Source organism: Oncorhynchus clarkii, chromosome 6 (assembly GCF_045791955.1).
Source record: "Oncorhynchus clarkii lewisi isolate Uvic-CL-2024 chromosome 6, UVic_Ocla_1.0, whole genome shotgun sequence".
In the NCBI taxonomy this organism is placed as follows: Eukaryota; Metazoa; Chordata; class Actinopteri; order Salmoniformes; family Salmonidae; genus Oncorhynchus; species Oncorhynchus clarkii.
Window position 1 is genome coordinate 77021011 of NC_092152.1, and position 22597 is coordinate 77043607.

Genomic DNA, 22597 nt, shown 5'->3' on the forward strand with positions numbered 1-22597 from the left:
TCATGCATGTTTCAGTGTTATTTGCCTCGAAGTGAGCATAGAAGTGGTTTAGCTCATCGGGTAGGCTCGTGTCACTTTGCAGCTCTTGGCTGTGCTTCCCTTTGTAGGCTGTAATGGTTTGCAAGTCCTGCCACATCCGACGAGCGTCTGAGCCGGCGTAGTACGATTCGATCTTAGTTCTGTATTGAAGCTTTGTCTGTTTGATGTGATGAGAGCCCAAATGTGGTGGTTGATTTCTATTATGAGAAGGCAATATAAGGACATGATTGTATCGTGAGCATTATGTCAGCGTTTGTTTCTTGTGTGTTGTATTGCAACTGACTGTAATGCTGAGTGTACATGTATATTTCAGTGCTGTAGAGCAGGGGTGTCAAACTCATTCCATGGAGGTACAAGTGTCTGCAGGTTTAATTTTTTCCCCTTCAATTAAGACCTAGACAACCAGGTGAGGGAGTTCCTAATAATTAGTGACCTTAATTCATAAATCAAGTACAGGGGTGGAGCAACAAAAAAAACGAACACTTGGCCCTCCGTGGAATCAATTTGACACATGTGCTTTGAGAATCTCAATTGTTGGTAGTCGACTTTGATAGAGCCCTCGGTCTATACAGAAACACAAACACTCTTGTTTCTGTTGGTGGCTATCTGATCTGAACCTCTAATAACACTTCCTCCTTATTTATTTATGTTGTGCTGTCTAAAATCCCCTCTAGATCCTGTCACAGATTAAACCCAAATAAATGCTGTCACTGTTAGTAATGTGTTCTCTCCAGTTGAAATCTCTGCTGCCATCCACCGCCATCATACTGATTTGTCTGTCATCACTACGTTGAGACTGCGCTGACGCTGACAGCTCCTGACCCTCTCTCTCACTGACTGACAGAATTATGACATAACAAGTGTGCCTATACAATAAGTTGCCAAGCAAGGATGGAGGGGGGGGGGGAGTAGTACACTCAGCCTGAGCTCCGCCACAAGAGTCTCACATTGGGGTTTCACACCTGCACGTGCAGCCATCGCTCATCTGTCTTTCTCTCGCTCTCTCTCTCATAAAACCACAGGGAATCATGAATAATAACATTGATGAACTTGGGCAATTTCTTCCCAAACACTGCTGATCTATAGAAACTATACAAAACAATATTTAAGTGCTTTAGTAATATAAGAAAAGTAACTACCACTCAATTTTAGTTTTACTTTAGTAAAGTATCTCTGTTTGTGCTATGCTGACATCTAGTGTACAGAATACGGACACTTGAGGTGCTGCTAATTTGAAGTGCTGAGTACGTATGTGGTTTCTGGCAAAATTCACAGCTACATCAGCAGCTGTGCACTGACTATTTTAATCTATAAACCCATTGGTTTCTAAATGAGTTAGTGGTACAGTGTCTGTCATACATTACATATTGTACTACTCTTTGTCAGACATATCCAATCCATGAACAAGGGAATTATATTCCCTTTTCACTGAAATTGCAGTATTTCCATCAATTTGATGTTTCTTCAAGTGAATGTCTTACAGCAATTATATGTTTGCTCTTTTGATCTGAAATATTAGAATGATTAAGAATAAAATAGGTTATTATCAGTGGCGTGCAGCTCTAATGTAGCCTTACTATCCATAGCTCCGGTGGTGCTGTATATTATTGCATGGTGATGACAGAACGCAATGTAATTTTGCCCTCTGAGATCTCAGTCAGACCTAGCTATCTGGCCAGCCGGACTTAGCTACATGGCAGGCCGACTGGCCGGACTTAGCTATCTGGCAGGTAGGACCCAGCTGTCTGGCCGACCTACCTATCTGGCAGGACCTAGCTATCTGGCGGGCCAGCTGGCCTGGCCTAGCTACCTAGCTATCTTGACCAGTTTGCCAGATAGGTTGGTCCAGCTGGCCTGCCGGCCAGATAGCTAGGTCCATCCGGCCGGCCAGCCAGACAGCTAGGTCCGGCCGGCCAGGTAGGTACTGAGGAGTGGCTTCCATCTGGCCACTCTACCATAAAGGCCTGTGGAGTGCCACAGAGATGGTTATCCTTCTGGAAGGTTCGCCCATCTCCCCAGAGGAACTCTGGAGCTCTGTCAAAGTGACCATCGGGTTCTTGGTCACCTCCCTGACCAAGGCCCTTCTCCCCTGATTCTTCAGTTTAGCTGGGCGGCCAGCTCTAGGAAAAGTCTTGGTGGCTCAAAACTTCTTCCATTTAAGAATGATGGCCACTGTGTTTTTGGGGACCTTCAATGCTGCAGAAATCTTTTGGTACCCTTCCCCAGATCTGTGCCTCGACACAATCTTCACTGAGCTCTACGGACAATTCCTTCAACCTCATGGCTTGGTCTTTGCACTGTCAACTGTGGGACATTATATAGACAGGTGTGTCCCTTTCCAAATCATGTCCAATCAATTGAATTTACCACAAGCGGACTCCAATCAAGTTGTAGAAACATCTCAAGGATGATCAAAGGAAACAGGATGCACCTGAGCTCAATTTTGTGTCTCATAGCAAAGGGTCTTATGTAAATAAGGTATTTCTGTTTTTTATTTATAATACATTTGAAAAAAAATCTAAAAACCTGTTTTCACTTTGTCATTATCGGGTATTGTGTGTAGAGCGATGAGTATTTTTATTTATTTAATCGATTTTAGAATAAGGCTGTAACATAACAAAATGTGGAAAACGTGAAGGGGTGTGAATACTTTCCGAATGCACTGTGTTGACATGCATACTGTTATTAAAAGACAGCAATGTGTTCACCTAAAAAAAAAATTAATTAGTTAGCTACCAATCACATGAATTGTGCACAAATATGATAGCTAACGTTAGCTAGCTAAGCAAGTCAGTCAGTGGCGCCGACAGAGGGAAACTGGTATCAACAAATGTTTCACTCTATCTAATAAAACATGACATTGCTAACTAGGCATCATTTAGCTAATACCATTTTAAAGTTTAATTAATAAGTTAGACACTCACCAGACAATGTTGGTAGGTACTGTAGCTAGCTAGATAGCTTGGTTTCCAATTTCCAACAGATGTTTCTAATCCCCTTGATTGGTCATCAACTGTTTGCCACTAGTGGTAGTGAATATTATTGTTGCCAAAGGTTTGCTGCAGATTAACCACTAGTGGCAAACGTTTGCAACCTTCTGGCAACATTTTGTTGCACACTATTTAGTTTGCAGCAAGTTTGCCACAAACTTGTGGGAAGTTTGCAGCAACAAATACATTTTTTTTGTAAGGGGTAGTTAGCTATCTTAGCTAACTAGCTTCTCTCGTATTGATGCAGTCAAGACAGGTACTACGTAATCATATTGGAAGATAAATAACCTAGCTATGACAAGCTAGAAGTTAGTCTACTAGCACAAGTCAGCTCGGTTGGTTTCTGCCTCTCCCTCCCTCCTTGCTCCTGTTTCACTCACTCAAAGTACACACACTGCAAGGCCCCTCCTCCGCATGCTCTCCTTTGCACTTAATTAGCTCTGATTAAAGTAGCTTACAAATATATTTTTCTGCTACTTCCCTCACTCGGATCCGACCACGTCCTCAGATCCATTCGGAGCGGGTCTCTGAATTGAAACATTTATTTATGCATATTACACAGGGTGGGAAAGCCCCAAGTCTAATTTCGGATCGTGTCCAACTTTTTAGACCTCTACTTGAGGCCCAACCTGACAATCCCTGTCACAACAGACAATATCAGAAACATTGTGAATGATGTCACAGAAACTGGACTTTGGCCACAAATAGGGTGCTTTAAATTTAGTCTATTTTCCCAAATAAACACAAATTAAAACTGCTTCTATCTATTTTGTCTACTGTACCGAAACTGAACCGTAACCCCAAAACCGCAATATGAATCGAACCATGGGTTTGGTGAACTGGTACACCTTTACCCTCAACTACACAATTTGATCCATAAAATGTACCTTTATGATTCAAGCCTTTGGGGATCTTCATGTACCATTGAGCCAAGTGAGAAGAAGAAGCAGAAGGTAAGTCATGGGCCTATACTGTCATTGTAATGAGGATCTATTAAGATACCTAAATATGAGCTCTTGTATAGCATGACATTACTTAAGTTATAGATAGGCTATGGATATATTGAATTAACCTTTAATAATGTGGTTGGGATCTGTTATAACACGTTCATGAAATTCTTATAGATTATGGATATGTCATCAAGGTAAATAATTTCCCAAGTGGTACAGTTCTCCTGCAACAGGGTGACCAAATTACGATCCTACATCTGTAATGTCAGATACTTATATGTCAGATTACAGCAAGTGACATAGCGGCTAGCCCACGTCATTATTTACGACTGAGATACATTACATGTCAGATGGTTTCCAGGATAGCACTCAAAATTCATTGAGAAAAACACACCTTGGTCAATAAGAGGCTTAATTTCAATATATTTCATTTTAATTTACAGCCAATGCATCCAGTGAGCATTTTCTATGAATGTCATATACTGCAACATGAAAACGTAGGCACATTTGCAGTATAAAAAGCACCACGTTTTTATTCACAGTGTCATGGAAAACAATATACGCTACATTCTTAGGGCATAGTTTTCTTAACAGAACTATTATCCTGAGCACTGTGCACCATTAAAGATAACCTTTAACTCTTCAACAATCCCTTTAAATGTATTTCCCCTAGATGTTCATGTTGTTGGGACCTGAATCGAGCTGGCGTGCTAACCTTGTGAATTACTACTGTGAATTATTACTAATATGCAATAGGAATCCCTGTATAATGTGAAAGCTTTAGCCTAAAATTGTATGTGATCTACTCAATAAATTAAGAATGTATTCATTAGTGAAATGTCTGTCTGTCTGTCTGTCTGTCTGTCTGTCTGTCTGTCTGTCTGTCACGGCTTGGAGGAGGGGTCACCAGCCTTTCATCCCAGACCGGCTCCCACCCCCCCCCCCCCGAAAGCTCTATAGGTGGGAGGACAAGTCTGGCAGTAATTCCATATCTGGTTCAGCATTTATTCTCTTTATTGAGAAAAGCAGTTGCTTGCTTTCTACGGCCGATGAAGCCATTCTAACTTCGGACAACATTGGGAACATCAACGGCCTTGTGCTTGGCGGTGGCTTTGCTGTCCTCTGGCTGTGCTGGCTTTCTGATCAACCGGGGGCTTCCTGTGGCCTTCCTGGAGGGCTGGGGACTGAATAGAATAGGTACTTTATTAATCAATTTGGCTAGCACAGAAATTCGACTTCTACCTTTTTAATAACACCCCTAGACACACGTTGAGAAGTTACAGGGTCCGCCACAGCACAGCGTCCTTGGATGGAGACGGTTTGGGGGTTAACTCCATCCTAAAACTATCTTTTGGTATTTGGTTCATTAGTCCGTTGTTGATATAGTCCCAAAATGTTTTACATGTCGGCAATCAAGTTTTCAAGATATGTAACGTTCAAAATACATAAATCTTGCCTGAATGATGCATTTTGCATCATATGATGCTGCGTTTGCATCATATGATGCAAAATGCATTATTCGGGACAGATTTCTGTATTTTGAACGTTACATATCTTGAAAACTTGATTGCCGACATGCAAAACATTTTGGGACTATATCAACAAAAGATGAATGAAACAAATACCAAACAGTTTTTGGGTGGAGTTGTCCTTTAAGTGCCTTGCTGAAGGGCACAATGGCAGTGGTTCATACCTGGAGGAGCCGCCCATCTTGCGGTGGAGCAGGGGGCTCCTGGAGCACTTGGGTTTGGCTGGGGTCTTCAGGGACCTCAGGCTGAGGAGGCCGCAGTAGTAGTTACACTGGTGCTGAGAGACAAACTGCTCAAACACATTGGGGTTCTCTGTGATCGTGAGACTTTGGTACCTGGAATAATAACAACAGATTCAATGTTACAGATGAGTAAAGGAACAGTTTGTTGACAGAGCTTCGTGCCAGAGTTTGTTATTACAGTATTGTAATTGTAAATGGTCTATGTAGTCATGAATATCTCTAGAACACAATGTTCAGAAAAATTATACCAACCCTTTCGATTTGATGGAAATTCCAACGTTTGTGATCTTGAAGTCAACACCTGCAGCACAATCACAATTACAGTTCATTTCACCTGTTCTGTTATTCAGCCAAAGCATTGTCCTGCTAGAGTTAGTCATCCGAGACTATGGACACTGTACCTTCCATCCGAGTGAGCAGCAGGTTTCCATTGGTCCACTGGAGGATCCAGTGCTGCAGAGTACAACACTTCAGTGCCGCCTCTGAGCCAGTTCTCATGACCAGCCGGCCTGTAGCGTCCATCAGACAGTACCTCAGATAGACCCCCTTCAGGTCAGACTCCACCGTAGCATGGGGAATGGTGTTGGCAGGCCGATACATGAGGTGGACTGGGATCACTCTGTGTAACCAAGAACATACACACACTGTGGTATGACAGAAGGCTAAACAAAGTAGTGAAATAATATGAAAAAACATTGTTTTTATGTGCAAGTTTTGTATCATTTTGATGATCTCACTCACTCCAGCACTTCTCCAAAGGTTCCTATCACCCTACATTCCGCAGCAAAGATCTTGCAGTATTCACGAGCGATGTTCTGAAGTCTACATTCCTTTTGGAAAGAAGATTGCATTCATGATCAGATTTTTTTTAAAATTTGGGTTAGGGTTCAGAGCTTTGACTAAATGTTTTTTTGATTCCTTTCATAACATCAATAATATCATTACATTGGCCCAATTTCCATTGATTTTCATTAAACATTTACTTTATGTTAAAGAAGTGAAACCCTTCACCTGTTGGGTGATTGCCAGGTTCCTCTCGACCAGGTTGCTCTCCTCCTTGACTCCGTAGTAGGCGATGGGGCTCTTCACCTTGATGTAACATGTGGTCCCAGACTCAAACACTGGCTCCAGCCCATAGATGACCCTCACTCTGCAGGCCTTGTGGGAGCAGCCCTCTCCTATATGGGCCTCCTCCATCATGATACGCCCAAAGAACTTACTTCCCCAGACGCCAGAGTCAGCCAGGCCCTTGGTGAACAGTAGTGGACTCATCTCTATCTCCTCTCCCACTGTAGAGAGGAAAGACATCATCAAATATAATGCACTGGAAGTGGTATTATGAGTCTGCATCGTGAGCCACTTGATCCTGCAAGCTTCCATGAATGGCTAGTTGAACAGCGCTAACCATTCATGTAAACTTGGGGGATCAGGTGCCTCGCAAGGCAAATTATGGGGTGTGACCGGACAGTGTTGAACACCAATTAAATTCTAACAAATAATAGACAAATGTAATCTTACCTTCTTGATCCTCACGCAGAAACATGCCAGAGAGTACTGCAAAAAAGACAGAGTAGAAAGAATAAGAGCTTGCGAGATGCTAAGTATTTATATATTCCTGCTACCAGTCACTTTTCAGCCCAGTTTATGTATATCCACCTATCACGCCTACACTGACTTTCTTGCACACTCACACACCCACACACACTCATATACACACACTCACCACCACGCACATACCCACCCTCCACTTATGCGGCTGCCATATTGTTTACTACTATTATTATTATTACTCTTCATCCTGCTACCAGTCACTTCCTCCTGATCCCTGCCTACATGTACATATCAACCTTAACTACTCCACTATTCCTGCACATTGTAAATGTGGTACTGGCATTGACCCTGTACTGTATATAACTTACATTCTTTATTTTTTATTTCTCCAGTTTTTTTGTTATACTATTTTGACATTGAATACTGCACTGTTGAGAAGGGCTTGCAAGTTTAGCATTTCACTGTACTTGTGCATGTGACAAATAAAACTTGAAAGATATAGGAGATAAAATATGCCAGAGTACTGAAAAAATAGATTCTAGTCGACAGAATGAGAGATAAGAGATATAAAGATATAGGAGATAAAACACACCAGAGAGTACTGAAAAAATAGATTCTAGTCGACAGAACGAGAGATAAGAGATATAAAGATATAGGAGATAAAACACACCAGAGAGTACTGAAAAAATAGATTGTAGTAGACAGAATGAGAGATAAGAGATATAAAGATATAGGAGATAAAACACACCAGAGAGTACTGAAAAAATCGATTGTAGTTGACAGAATGAGAGATAAGAGATATAAAGATATAGGAGATAAAACACGCCAGAGAGTACTGCAAAAAATAGATTCTAGTCGACAGAATGAGAGATAAGAGATATAAAGATATAGGAGATAACGTGTTGAAACAAGTCAAACTTCAGAGATTGAACTGAGACACTAGTGTACATACTGTCAACACTCAGTAGGAAGTCTGTTGTGTCTGTCCCGTATTCATTAGTGATGGTGCAGCCATAAACTCCACAGTCTCTGCTGGACGTCTGGACAATAGCCAACGCTACCTGAGTCTCATCTCCTGCACTGGGAAACACACAGGAGTCAGGGATGGACAGAACAGCAAAATAAACAGAGTTTCAGAAAGCTCTAACTAGAATTTGTCAGTCACACGGTGTCTCTACAACACCTTTACATTGTTGCCATCAGGAAAACTGTCTTTGATCGTGATTATTTTATTGTTGAATCCCTTTTATAAACAATATTTTCCACATTTTGGCTACAGCATTTCACGTCAAGGCAGCCTGCATTGAGGACTCACCTTCTTTTAACCTCAGCGATCTCCACCTCATCCCTGATCCACTTAATTGTGGAGTCACTAAGAACGTTGAAGAACTGGCACCACAGCTTCAGATGTCCTGCCGCATCTGAGAAGGGCTCTCCTCTAATCTTCCTGATGACCTGAGGAGCTGGAGAGAGAGGGGGGGAGAAAGAGAGGAGGGGAGAGAGAGAGAGATTAGTGCCAGTAAGAGAGGGACTCCCGACAGACAGGCACAACTAGGTAAAGATAAACACTTTCTTATGTTTCAGCTTCCTAACTTAAAGTAATATGGATACTATTTCAGTTAAGCCTCCATTTAATCCCACCTGGCAAGTAGCGGGCCCCATATAAATAGAATGAATAGAACAAGCGTCCCCAGTCAAATTGTCAGGATTAGAGGTTGCAAGCCAGTTCTATTAATTCTATATCTAAAACTGACGATCCATCTCGTGACAGTGTCAAAGCAAACAGAGGAAGCACGAAGGCTCTCGATAGCACTCCCTACTGGAGCTTAGCCAAAGGAACTACACTGATTCCAATGGTTAATTTAATTGAATAAGACTAGCTACTCTCTAAAAGTATGCCAACATCAGCCACCCCTTTTTTTTTACACTAAGCTGATATATCTTGAAAGGAGTTTACCTTTGAATGGGTTATGCTTGTCCTTCTCAGCTGGTTTCTCCTCAGTCTTGGTAGTGCCGGTTGTCTCCAGGGCAGGTTCCTGGCTCTGTCTGAGGGTCTCTGGAGTTGGAGCCAGCTTCCTCCTACTGAGCAGTGGGGAGCGTCTCTCTGTTGGAGGGGTGCGCTGGCCATTGGGGGGCTGCAGCAGGGGCGACCTGCGGGACAGCCCAGGGGACATGGGAGAGGAGGACTCTGGGGATAGCCTGGAGCTCATCCTGAGGACCTCTTCTCTCTGTGGGCTCTGGGTGTCAATCTGTGAAGCAACAGCTTCATGGTCCTCTCCTTTGGGTTTCGGGATTAAGATTTTGCGTCTAGCGCCGGAGGCCAGCTCCTGTGGGGTGGCTGAGGGCATGGGGGACACACTGTCTGATCCCTTCAGCAGGCCAGTACTGCTTTCAGTGACTGAGACAGATGTTGAAGAGTCTGGCTTTGAATATTCCCAAACTTTCACCTCCTTGGATGAAGAGCTTTTGCTATCCAACGGAATGGTGGGAACAGGTACTGACCCTTGTGTCTCACTACTTGGGGAACCGTTGGTATCAAACCTTCGTACAGTCTGAGGACCAGGCTGAGGAACATCAGGTTTGCATGCTTCACTCCAACCTAAAATCATACCAGTATCTGGTGAAGAGTCTCTCTGTTTTTCACTGACAGGTTGCAATGTTGGAGTTGCAATGTTGTTCGTAAATCCTGTATTTTTTGTAGAAAAACTTTGGTTCTCAGTGGCACTAGGAAGTGAGCTAGATTCTGTTGAAAGCTCCGAAAGGGGAGAAGCACACGTTTTGTCTCTGCCAAGTCGACTGCTGAACACTGGAGGCAGTGAGTGTGAAGAATCCATCCCTTTGACTGTATTTTCTAGTGTTTGTTGTTTCTCTGCAGGAAAGGTAACAGATGAGATGGATGGAGGAGGAACTGTAATGTCCAGGGACTTCTGCTCAGGAGTAACAAGAGAAGACTCTTTTTGACCATCCAGACTAATATCAGCATTATGATCCAAAAGATGCTCCTGGTCTGTATCCATGACACCTTCAATGTCCATTACTATACATACAGGAGGATTACTGTTCTCTAAAGTGCCATCCATGTCTACAATAGAGATAGGAGGAATAACAAAAGCTTTAGGTGAGGCTTCAGTCATAGGACTAACTATGGGGGACTCAACTCGTTCTGGTTCAGAGGTATTAAATCTATATTCTACATTTGAAGCTGAAATAGAACCGACAGACGTATCAGTTTCCTTCTTACAAGTGTCTTTCTCAGGTTCCTGCCTGTACTCTGTCTCATCCATCCTCAACTCTGGACTTTGCATTCTCACATCCTGTATGTCAGTTGATGGGGGACATTTAGGTTGTTGGTCTGTGTTTAGACTTTGTATAAGGGGCATTGAAATGGTAGCTACTGAAATGGGTGCCACTGAAATGGGTGCATCTGAAATGGATGGCACTGGACTTACTTCTGTAGTGGCACTTTTCTCCATTTGTGACCTTAGAATCTCGGCAATAGACATGACTTTGGCTACAGGTGTTGGGGCTTTTGTTTGTTGCTCTGAGATGTTTGTGTTAGGGACACTTGTTGTTGTGTCAGCCGTCTGTGATGTGTCTGGAATAATAGGCTGAAAGCGGGGATTTAGAGAAAGATCTTGGCATTCTGCTATCTTCAACACAGGTATACTCTTCTCATCCCATACAGCCACTGCTATACTTTCAACGGTTTTCTTTTCAGGTGCTTTCGTAAGTCTTTCAATTTCACCTTCCTGAACTTTGATAACTTTATAAACAGTTTCCATGTCAGCTCTTCTCTCATAACTGCCTCCCTGTGCATGTAACTCAGCCAAATTATTACCCTGTACTTTAACGTCAACTTGTATTTCTGTCTCACCAACGGTTTTTATAGCTATCTCAACTTGGCCTTGCTGGCCTACTGAGGAAACACTACACCCCAAGGTTTTCTCACCAACACCCGGGCTTTCCAGGGGTGACTTTAGTGGCTCTGTAAAAGGTAATGTATGGCTCTCATTTGATCCCCTGGAATGATCCTGTGTGCCCTGCGTCATTTTGTCAGAGGATGATTGGCTCGGAGGATTGTGCAAAGTAGGAGACCGTTTGTTGGCATTTGCTGTGACTTCTCTGTCCGATGACGATGGAGAACGTTGTCGTGGCGAAGGTGATTGTCCGTCCAGCTTTCTCCGGATGGTTAGTATTACAGGTTCTTGCCCGACAGGTGTTCCCTTCCACTCTCTCTCTGTCTGTCTGTGGTTCTGTGTAACCTTGAGGCACAATAAAAGCAGAGACAGATTTACATTCTGTAAATACTTTGCTGCAGTCATATCCATGACACATAAACACACATCATTGTTATATACACATCAAAAACTTAAAAGTGTTATCTTATGAACAAGTCACCAAAGAGACTGCTGTAAGTGTTAAAGACTATGAAAATAAAAACAAAGGCTTGACCTTTTCTCCGACAAATTGAAATACATTCCACATCCACAATGTGCAAAGCTCTGTCGCCTGCAGATGTGTTTACTACTAGCAAAACACCAGTCTCAACGTCAACAGTGAAGAGGCGACTCCGGGATGCTGGCCTTCTAGGCAGAGTTCCTCTGTCCAGTGTCTGTGTTCTTTTGCCCATCTTAATCTTTTATTTTTATTGGCCAGTCTGAGATATGAGTTTTTCTTTGCAACTTTGCCTAGAAGACCAGCATCCCGGAGTGACCCCAAACTTTTGAACGGTAGTGTATATATGTGGACACCCCTTCAAATGAGTGGATTTTACTATTTTAGCCACACCCGTTGCTGACAGGTGTATACAATTGAGCACACTGCCATGTGATCTCTATAGACAAACATTGGCAGTAGAATGACCTTACTGAAGAGCTCAATGACTTTCAACATGGAACCGTCATAGGATGCCACATTTTCAACAAGTCAGTTCGTCAAATTTGTGCCCTGCTAGGGATGCCCAGGTCAACTGTAAGTGCTGTTACTGTGAAGTGGAAACGTCTAGAAGCAACAACGGCTAAGCCTTGAAGTGGTAGGCCACACAAGCTCACAGAACGGGACCACCGAGTGCTGAAGCATGTAGCGCGTAAAAATTGTCTGTCCTCGGTTGCAACACTCACGACCGAGTTCTAAACTATCTCTGGAAGCAACCTCAGCACAATAACTGTTCGTCGGGAAACTTTCTGAAATGGGTTTCCATGGCCGAGCAGCAACACACAAGCCTAAGATCACCATGCGCAATGCCAAGCGTTGGCTGGAGGGGTGTAAAGCTCGCTGCCATTGAACACTGGAGCAGTGGAAACGCTTTCTCTGAAATTATGAATCATGCTTCCCCATCTGGTAGTCCGACGGACAAATCTAGGTGTGGCCGATGCCAGGAGAACGCTACCTGACTGAATGTAAAGTTTGGTGGAGGAGGAATAATGGTCTGGGGCTGTTTTTCATGGTTCGGGCTAGGCCCCTTAGTTCCAGTGAATGAAAATCTTAACGCTACAGCATAGATTGACATTCTAGATTCTGCACTTCCAACTTTGTGGCAACAGTTTGGGGAAGGCCCCTTCCTGTTTCAGCATGACAATACCCCGTGCACAAAGCGAGGTCCATACAGAAATGGTTTGTAGAGATCGGTGTGGAAGAACTTGACTGTCCTGCACAGAGCCCTGACCTTTACCCCATCGAACACCTTTGGGATGAATTGGAACGCCGACAGCGAGCCAGCCCTAATCATCCAAGACAGGTGCCTGATCACACTAATGCTCTTGTAGATTAATGGACGCAAGTCCCCGCAGCAATATTCCAACATCTAGTGGAAAGACTTCCCAGAAGAGTGGAGGCTGTTATAGCAGCAAAGGGTGGACCAACTCCATAGCAGGTGTCCACATATTTTTGGTCATGTAATGTATCTAATGAATTAATCTTGTTTTCAATTTTGAGCTCTTGTGTTAAGTGCTGAGTGCTCAGACATATTTACTAATTGGAACCTGGTCAATGGATGAAGCAATCCTGTTTTCCAGTTATAACTCTGTTACTATCTCACAAACTGTTCTTGACTTGACAGCTATGGCTTGAAGTCAAATCACTATAATTCACACAGGTTCAACCCCTCAGATAGAAAGATTTGAATACTGTCTAATAGTGCTACTGGTGGGGTAGTGCTGTTAAGCTGCACTCATTTGATTATGAGATGATTATTACTTCACTTAATATGTCATTTGATGAGCCAAAGAGATGAACAATACCCTCACAAACACAGTGCAGTCCCACAGTACAGGACGAGGTAGTCTAATGTTTCGACCAGGTGCAGAGTGAATGTGGATCTGTTGTGAGATTAACTCCTGGTCTGAGCTCATGTTCCTTTAGTCTTAGATAAACATAACAGTAAGAGATATGTAAATCATTTGAAATAAGCACCAGATCTAATTGGTCAGCTGAAATTAGCACCCGAGGGATTGGCTCCGGTGTGACTTATGTGTCACTCCATCAGTGAATGAGATAAGTCCAGAGTTACTGAAAGGACCATTCACATTGCTTCTACTTTGATTTCAATATCACAGAACTAAAATATGGTGTGTGAAATAAAAATGCATTCCCTTTGAAGAATCAACTGACAAATTATATTGAAATGGGGAGTACATGAACATTTACAATGACAAGTACAGAAGGGAGAGTATGCTCTTAGGTTCACATTGTACAAAAATCTATTGTAGGCCTACTTTGGTTTCATTGAAACAAGAAAGTGCTTTATAACCTGTCTCTCTTTCTCTCTCTCTCTCTCTCTCTCTCTCTCTCTCTCTCTCTCTCTCTCTCTCTCTCTCTCTCTCTCTCTCTCTCTCTCTCTCTCTCTCTCTCTCTCTCAGTGTTCACAGTGGAGTGTATGACAGTGGACTAAGCACAGACAGACAAGGATCATGGAATATGTTTAGGTTTCGTGAGGAGACAATGTAATGTGGATCATTCAAAGGGGTGCTTTGATGGAACAGAGTGGACAGAAGTCTGTCTCAGCACTATTTTCACAGTACTTTGTTTCCATACCTTCAGTAGAAAATGTAGTGTTTCAAAAACCCCAAATAGTATGAAATCATAAATGTCTTCTTTGGAGAGAAAAAATAATCAATGCCTAAAATGATTTACAACTTTTTGGAAGAGAGACAGAAAACAACATTATCTTCCTCTCTGTTTGGCATGGCTGCGACCAACAGCGTAACTAAAAGACGAGGATAACAGTGCAGCTCAACTCTCAAGGATAGCAAAAATATTACCCATCATGCTCTCTGCCTCAATGTCTGGACCAATCCAAAACCTTTTAAGACATCATTGCTGTACCATCTGTTCCATTGTGCTTTTCACTCTCATGCCATGTGTTTTCCACCACCAAGACCATTCACAGTCGCCTTAAAGCCCCACACTGTCACACAAGCTAAGATTGTTGACCTCCCAAAATCCTTATTGCACAAATCATACGCACAACAGAAGCCTTGAGGTACTCTGTGATTTCTTTACTCATGTTTTCAGCCATTCGATATGTAGCAGTGGTAATATACCTGCTGTCCGTGCCAGCACATGCATCATTACACATACGTCTTGTCACACAGAGAGGGGCATACTTGTAAAGTCTAATAATAGCCCTATGGGTGCTGGTGTTACTGATTTGGCTGGTGTGTTTTGGAAATGTTAGGCGCTCCATGAGCTCATAGGGACAGGGCAGAGACACTCACCTCCCCGCGCAGCTGCGCAGGCAGCCGAGACAAAGACACATTCTTTAGGCACGTGCTTGTTTCCTCCACAGACAGCTGATCTCCTGACTGTCCACACAGACGCTGAGGCAAGGCAGAGACAGCCTCGCTGCTCTTACAGGGTGATGTTAGTACTGACTCCACTGATTCCCCAGCAACTTCAACTGCAGTTCCAGTTCCATGAATGGAATACGTATCTGAGTTTAGCACCTCAAGCACTGATGCTGAATCCTTCCCCGGGCATTCAGTTTGACCTTTTAGGGGAGTAGTGGTGCTGTTTAGGTGTTCCAGGACAGAAGGCTTATCGTCTACCTCAATGTCTGTTACGTTGCTTTGATGGGTTTTAATGTTCTCTGGTGTGTTGCTCAAAACCTGTGGAGTTGTTACTGAAGGACTTGCTTGTGGTTGTGGTGTGACAGAGGAACTTGGTTGGGGTTGTAAATTCGGGGAAGGACTTGGTTGAAGTGGTTGTGGTTGTAGTTTTGCAGAAGGACTCTGTTGTGATTGTGGTTGTGGTTTCGCATAAGGACTTGCTTGGAGTTTCTCTGAAGGACTTGGTTGACGTATTTGTGGTTGTGGTTGTAGTTGTAGTTTCGCAGAAGGAGGATCTGGTTGTGGTTGTGGTGTTACTGAGGGACCTAGTTGTGATTTTACGGAAGGGCTTGATTGACATGGGTGTGGTTGTAGTTTCGCAGAAGGAGGATTTGGTTGTGGCTGTGGTTTTGCTGAAGGACTTGGTTGTGGTTGTGACGTCACAGAAGGAGGACTTGGTTGACGTGGTTGTGATTGTAATTTCGCTGAAGGAGGACTTGGTTGTGGTTTTAGTTTAGCTGAAGAACTTGGTTGTGGTTTTAGTTTAGCTGAAGGACTTGGTTGTGGTTTTAGTTTAGCTGAAGGACTTGGTTGTGGTTTTAGTTTAGCTGAAGGACTTGGTTGTGATGAGGTGACAGGAAGAACTGTACTCTGACTCCCCATAATATTGTTATTTCCAACATTTTGGGTCACCTGAGCCACTGCAGCATTCTGACTCTTATTCCCTGAGATGGTTTCCCCTGTAGAGAGGAGCCCAGTAGAAGGAGAGAGGATGCTAGGCTCTCCGTTGTGTGGTGGGGTTTGTACAGGTACTTTCTCCTTCACTTGGACCTTCACTTCTTCCATTACTGACACAGTGTTGTTCAGTGGGGCTCTCTCAGACTGATTCATGTATTTTACACTCTCTGTCTTTGAGGCTGAAGTTTCAACAGCACTCTCCACTTCCAGGGCCTCTTCTGATGACCCCAGTGAGGGTGAGGACTCAACCAGACAGGGTGTCCCACTGACCTCTCCTTCTTCACTCATCCCTCTCTCCTCATGCTTCTTCCTGGCTTGGCCATCAGCCGTCATCCCACTATCCTCTCCATTGGAGATCTTTATCTTCTTCTTGGCCAGTGATGCTTTTGGTGTGTGTGGAGCAAAAGACTTCTGCACTGAATCGTAAACATACGTCGGGCCTTTGTTGCTGCTATTTTCTGTAATGGCTGCCTGTCCATTGACATTGGAAGACCCAGCCCTGTTAGATTCCCGTTTTTCTTCCCCCACCACAGGTGTGTCCTGTAGCCTGGCCTCTGCCTCCCCAGCATGAGCCTGAGTGCTCTCCTCAACCACTTCATCCTCCATAAAGCTGGGGGCACTGAGGCTGGGGTCCATGGGGGACCGTTGCTTCCTCTGGGACCGGTCTGGACTGATGGTCCTCAGTGTTTCCTGCCAACTACCAGGAGACCCGTGGTTCTCCTTGTCCCACGGCTTGGGCTCCTCCAGCTCTCTGCGTGTGTTTTCGGCCTTCAGTTTGATCTTGGCGAAGTACTGCTGGTGGATCTTGTATTCGCTCATCGTCCCCACCTCAAGGACTCCAGAGCAGGACACAATGCCTTTGTTGTTCCTGGCTGACGCCTGGTAGATGGCTGCATCCTCCATAGTGCAACTGTAAAGAAAACAAATTATAGATACTTGTATTATACAATTGCTGCACAATTTTTTAAATAATATTTGTGTGCATCAATACAAACCAGACTGACATCAATATGATAACGTTTAACATCTTCAATACAAATTACAAGTATGATCTTGATCCATACTTGTAAATGTGCAGTGAATGGTTTTGTCCATTGTGGGAAATGTTGTATTTAGGTAGTCCACAGTATCTGTCCAATTGCAAATCATCTTTATACCATGTCACTTCTGGAGCAGGGTGACCTGGAGTCAAATTGAAACAGAGTAACAGTTATAGAGACTACATTTCACACTTACTGTAAAATCTTCAGATAGATAATAGTGGTTAGCAAGTACAACAACAAAGTATGTAGGCTATTACAAACAACATATTGCGCCCACTCACACACCAGAGGAGAGTTTACCTGACACCTCACAGGTGAACTTGATGCTACAGGTTTCAGATACGGCTCTTGACTTTAATGTCGTCTCAAAGGATGGCTGGGTCTCCTCCGTTAAATGTGCCATAACACAGTGTAGGGTGCTCCTGCATAACACACTTAGTTACATTTTCAAATGGAAACAAATGTCTCTCACCTGGGCCAAAGCTATTTTCAAAATATGTAATCTTCTATAAAGGCAATGGAAGACAGCCAAAATATATGGAATATAAAATGCAATAGTTTGTAAAATATATAAAGACATTTTTATCAACACACTTAAACCTACATACTGTAAGGTAATGTGATTCCATATCCTAGTGATTTGATTTCCATGGATTGTCTTGCTTATCATAAGAATTGCAGGGGTCAAAATGGGTGTTATGTAGTTTGTGATGCAATATCTGGTGCAATCCAATATCACTATAATCAAATATCAGCCAACATACTTCACCAAGCACACACTGTTCCATCTCAATGTCATGACGGTGAGACAACATAAGCCAGGCTAAAGGAAAGCTAAAAGATAGCAAGTGCTGGTGTTAGTTTAAATAAATTTCATGAAACAAATACATGACAGTACCTTGATGGCCTGTACTGAGAATAGCTGTGACTGGAGTAGCTATGCAGAGAGGATGCAAATAGAAGCAGCTTATCAGGCACAATGTATAGGTGTTTTGGCATGAATGAAGATGGACTAAGAAGTGTTCTTACATACATTGTCATGCTTTTAATTGGCTATCAAATGCCCTTAATTGGTTATTACATTTAATTGGTTATCAAATTATTTAATTTATAATTCACTGTATCACAATTCCAGTGGGTCAGAAGTTTACATACACTAAGTTGACTGTGTCTTTAAACAGCTTGGAAAATTATGTCATGGCTTTAGAAGCATCTGCTAGGCTAAGTGACATCATTTGAGTCAATTGAGGTGTACCTGTGAATGTATTTCAAGGCCTACCGTCAAACTCAGTGCCTCTTGGCTTGACATCATGGGAAAATCAAAAGAAATCAGCCAAGACCTCAGAAAAAACATTGTAGACTTCCACAAGTCTGGTTCATCATTGGGAGCAATTTCCAAACTCCTGAAGGTACCACGTTCATCTGTACAATCAATAGTACACAAGTATAAACACCATGGGACCGCACAGCTGTCATACTGCTCAGGAAGGAGATGCCTTTTGTCTCCTAGAGATGAACGTACTTTGCTGCAAAAAGTGCAAATCAATCCCAGAACAACAGCAAAGGACCTTGTGAAGATGCTGGAGGAAACAGGTACAAAAGTATCTATATCCACAGTAAAATGAGTCCTATATCGACATAACCTGAAAGGCCGCTTAGCAAGGAAGAAGCCACTGCTCCTAACCGCCATAAAAAAGACTACGGATAGCAACTGCACATGGGGACAAAGACCGTACTTTTTTGGGAAATATCCTCTGGTCTGATGAAACAAAAATAGAACTGTTTGGTCATAATGACCATCGTTATGTTTGGAGGAAAAAGGGGGAGGCTTGCAAGCCGAAGAACCGCATCCCAACCGTGAAGCACGGGGGTGGCAGCAACATGATGTGGGGGTGCTTTGCTGCAGGAGGGTCTGGTGCGCTTCACAAAATAGATGGCATCATGAGGACGGAAAATGATGTGGATATATTGACATCAAGACATCAGTCAGGAAGTTAAAGCTTGGTCGTAAATGGGTCTTCCAAATGGACAATGACCCCAAGCATACTTCCAAAGTTGTGGCAAAATGGGTTTAAGGACAACAAAGTCAAGGTGTTGGAGTGGCTATCTCAAAGCCCTAACCTCAATCCTATAGACAGTTTGTGGGCAGAACTGAAAAAGTGTGTGCAAGCAAGGAGGCCAACAAACCTGACTCAGTAACACCAGCTCTGTCAGGAGGAATGGGCCAAAAATCACCCAACTTATTGTGGGAAGCTTGTGGAAGGCTACCCGAAACATTTGACCCAAGTTAAACAATTTAAAGGCAACGTTACCAAATACTAATTGAGTGTATGTACATTTCTGACCCCCTGGGAATGTGATGAAAAAAATAAAAGCTGAAATAAATCCTTCTCTCTATTATTATTCTGACATTTCACATTCATAAAGTAAAGTGGTGATCCTAACTGACCTAAAACAGGGCATATTTACTTGGATTAAATGTCAGGAATTGTGAAAAACTGAGTTTAAATGTATTTGGCTAAAGTGTATGTAAACTTCTGACTTCAACTGTACATGACTTATATGAATATAATGCTTTCAATACAGAATGCAGGTATTGCAGGCTCATTATTGAGTGACATTAATGCCAACAAAAACTGCATTTGTATTCAGAAATGTATTTTGAATTGAAAATGATTGAATTCAGATTCCACTTCTGTTGGAACTAATATCACTCCATACACCATAGAGTGCAACATCTTAATTGGTGGATATGTTATGCCTGTAATCATGGCCAAAAACAGTGTTTAAGTGTAGGTCTAGTCACTCTGTCTGGTTTTGTCATCTATTTCAGTCTCTCAGCCAGATCATTAAGATAGGGTGCTGCTAAGGCCATGGTTTATTTGAGATTGTATTTTGACTGACTATTGCCTAGTGTTTACAGTGGAAAAACACTAAGTGACGTCAGAAAGTATTACATGACGATAGTATCTGTACCATTCATATTTTATTTGATTATAATTAAGAATACATGTTTTCACTTGACTTGATAGTTTTGCAGCACGCACTTGGCCATAAGTAGACATACCCAGTAGTAGGAAGATTGGATTTTCATAAACTTTTCTTCTATTTGTAGGATGCATTTTGGAAGACGGTTTGCCTTTACACAGGCTCATGCAGTGAGATGCAGTTTATTTATAAAGAGCTGAGAGCTGACCTTCATGGTCATAGCTTTTTATGAGCCGGTAGTGAGTGTTGCCTATCAGCTGGCTATTCAAACAGTCCTAAATGCAGTAAACGACACCATGGAAACCAACAATGCCTTTGATATGTGGTTGACTCATCCAGTTGCCTTAAGATGAATGCATTATAACTGGCTCTGGATGAGTGTGTCTGCTAAATGACTCAAATGTAAATGTTATGTAAATATAACTAACACCTCTATCGCCAACTAACTAACAGACTGAGAAAGCATTCCAATCATTTTCATTTAAAAGAGCATTATAAATTCAATGATTATTGTTTTATTATTAAGACCTCATAATGCAATGATGCCGAATCAATTGCTAACCTTCACTTCAAAAGGAGAGGGATGTGGTAATAAACATATTCTAACTTTCTTGTTGCTTATTGAGGTACAGTAATATTTCCTGTGTTGAGCTGAGGGGTTGTGTACCTGTTTTCAGGCCTGACATCAGAGAGGTAGCTGCGGCTGCTGGCTCTGCTACTCCCTATGACATCATCTCCATTGTGGGAGCTGGACCTCCCGTCCCCCGCAGAGTAGGAGCGGGTCATCAGCCTCCTGGAACTCATTCTCCAGCAGATAGAGTTTCTCTTTCAAACTTAAATTCCCAGGAGAAACTTCCTCAGAGAAGGCAACAGATGATGATGTACATCCACCAAAACAAATGAGGTTTGCTTCTGTGGCTCTAAATCTGGGAGATAGCAGCTGAAAGAGAGATAAAGATAACACTAAGTTCATTTTAATAACAAGATACAAAATCAAGATGATGCCCTTTTTTGGTAAATATTTAAGAGCTTGAAAACATGTTTTTTTAAAAAGCAAACACTTCTATTGTCTTCATCAATTGTAGTGTAATGCCTTATACTATAGAGACTGATATCAGCAACAGAGATGTTTGTTCAAAGTAATGTTGTTATGTTCAGTTGGTAACACATCCATTATATCATCATTCATCGACAAGCTATCTTCCATCAGATCGCTGAGGTAAACTCACCATTCATAGCTTTCCTTTTGTCTCTTTGTATAAGGACCCACCACTCTCTCCGGCTCAAGGCACTGTGCAATTTCCAAACAAACATGAGCATGCGTACCCTGCCAAACCTATTTATAACAGGCCTACAAATAGGCACAAGAGCACATCACATTTTCCAAAACTAGCCTTCGAACCATTTTAAGTACAATACCCCACCACCACAAGGAAAACTCCCTTTGGGAAAGAATCCGTAGAAAAGAGTTTTGATGATATCTGTTCCAGCATTGTGGAGGAGATAAATCCATATGGAACAATGCTTAGTCAGAAGCCACAAGGCCATCTAAGAGTTGGTTGTCCTCCAAATGTTACGACTTGGGTTAAGCAAGTTAGGCCACCACGAGTGTGTGACTTGGTTACCATTGGAAAACGTGCCCTCTAAAACAGCAGAGGGTCTTTCATGTGGCCCAATGGGTGACTGCGCTTTTTCTTCTCTTAAACAGCGTGCATGCTTAGTGTTTGATACAGCCCGTGGTGCTAAAGTATCATATGACCCTGTCAATCAGAATGATGACACCAGCCTTAAAAGTCCATTTAAAAGAGCTGTAAATTCAGGCATCCAGTCCCATCGCTCCCACTTTCCAAACAGAAAAGTGTTTGGTTACAATGACTGACCTTCCACAGCAACAAGCTTGTTGATCCTGCATATGACAAATATACGGGGACAAATGTGAGTCTAAATGCAATAGAACATTTTGCTATGGTTACTGCTCTGTGATATTTTTATGCTAGTGATATAACATGTAAACAAGTGCTGTTCTCAGTGAGTTTTTCACAGAATTGCCGTGCAAGTTGTGGATGTCAGTTTCATCATCTGTTGGGCTGCTGTTTGGTTAAGCTGTGATGACACTGTTCGACCACCCTGTCATCAGATTACAGATTACACAGATTACACATGCATACGTGCCTCCTGCGCTGCTATTTTAAATGAAACTTTAAAAAATGTCCATTGCCGTGTCTCAGTAAGTTCCAGGCCCTGTCTTTTACATAGCAGGTTGATGTCTCAGTAAGTTCCAGGTCCTGTCTTTTACATAGCAGGTTGATGTCTCAGTAAGTTCCAGGTCCTGTCTTTTACATAGCAGGTTGATGTCTCAGTAAGTCTTTTACATGTAAAGCTGATGCAGTGTGTCTCTGCTTATTATCAAGCTGAATTATTCCACTCTTTTGCTGGCTCCCACCACCACCAACCACACTGTGGTGACGGACGTACATGAACT

The 22597-nt window shown here is 42.6% G+C and overlaps 1 protein-coding gene across 3 annotated transcripts; it reads right to left on the reverse strand.

The window, feature by feature from the left end:
• Positions 1-4394: 4394 nt before the first annotated feature.
• LOC139411629 (alpha-protein kinase 3-like) lies at positions 4395-22597 on the reverse strand. 3 transcript variants are annotated; one of them, XM_071158223.1, is made up of 16 exons: positions 21345-21817; positions 20783-21055; positions 18026-18064; positions 17428-17549; positions 17149-17266; positions 15017-16994; positions 9259-11563; positions 8617-8764; positions 8254-8381; positions 7269-7304; positions 6762-7039; positions 6492-6580; positions 6152-6369; positions 6003-6051; positions 5673-5843; positions 4395-5163 (listed from the first exon to the last, which is right to left on the reverse strand). In XM_071158223.1, the coding sequence occupies exons 2-16, from the start codon at positions 20917-20919 to the stop codon at positions 5040-5042; spliced, it is 5940 nt and encodes a 1979-aa protein (XP_071014324.1). In that variant the 5' UTR covers positions 20920-21055; positions 21345-21817; the 3' UTR covers positions 4395-5039. The 3 variants fall into 3 exon arrangements, 2 of the variants coding, with proteins under 2 accessions (XP_071014324.1, XP_071014325.1); XM_071158224.1 differs by lacking the exon at positions 18026-18064 and having other exon boundaries at positions 21345-22597; XR_011634616.1 differs by lacking the exons at positions 4395-5163; positions 5673-5843; positions 6003-6051; positions 6152-6369; positions 6492-6580 and having other exon boundaries at positions 6974-7039; positions 8254-8376; positions 21345-21579.

Coding starts and splice junctions, on each gene's coding strand:
- LOC139411629 (XM_071158223.1), bottom strand. CDS start 20,919: ATGAGTTCCAGGAGGCTGATGACCCGCTCCTACTCTGCGGGGGACGGG. Junction 11,564..15,016: donor CTGCGCAGCTGCGCGGGGAG/GTGAGTGTCTCT, acceptor TTGTGCCTCAAG/GTTACACAGAACCACAGACA. Junction 5,164..5,672: donor AAGATGGGCGGCTCCTCCAG/GTATGAACCACT, acceptor TATTCTATTCAG/TCCCCAGCCCTCCAGGAAGG.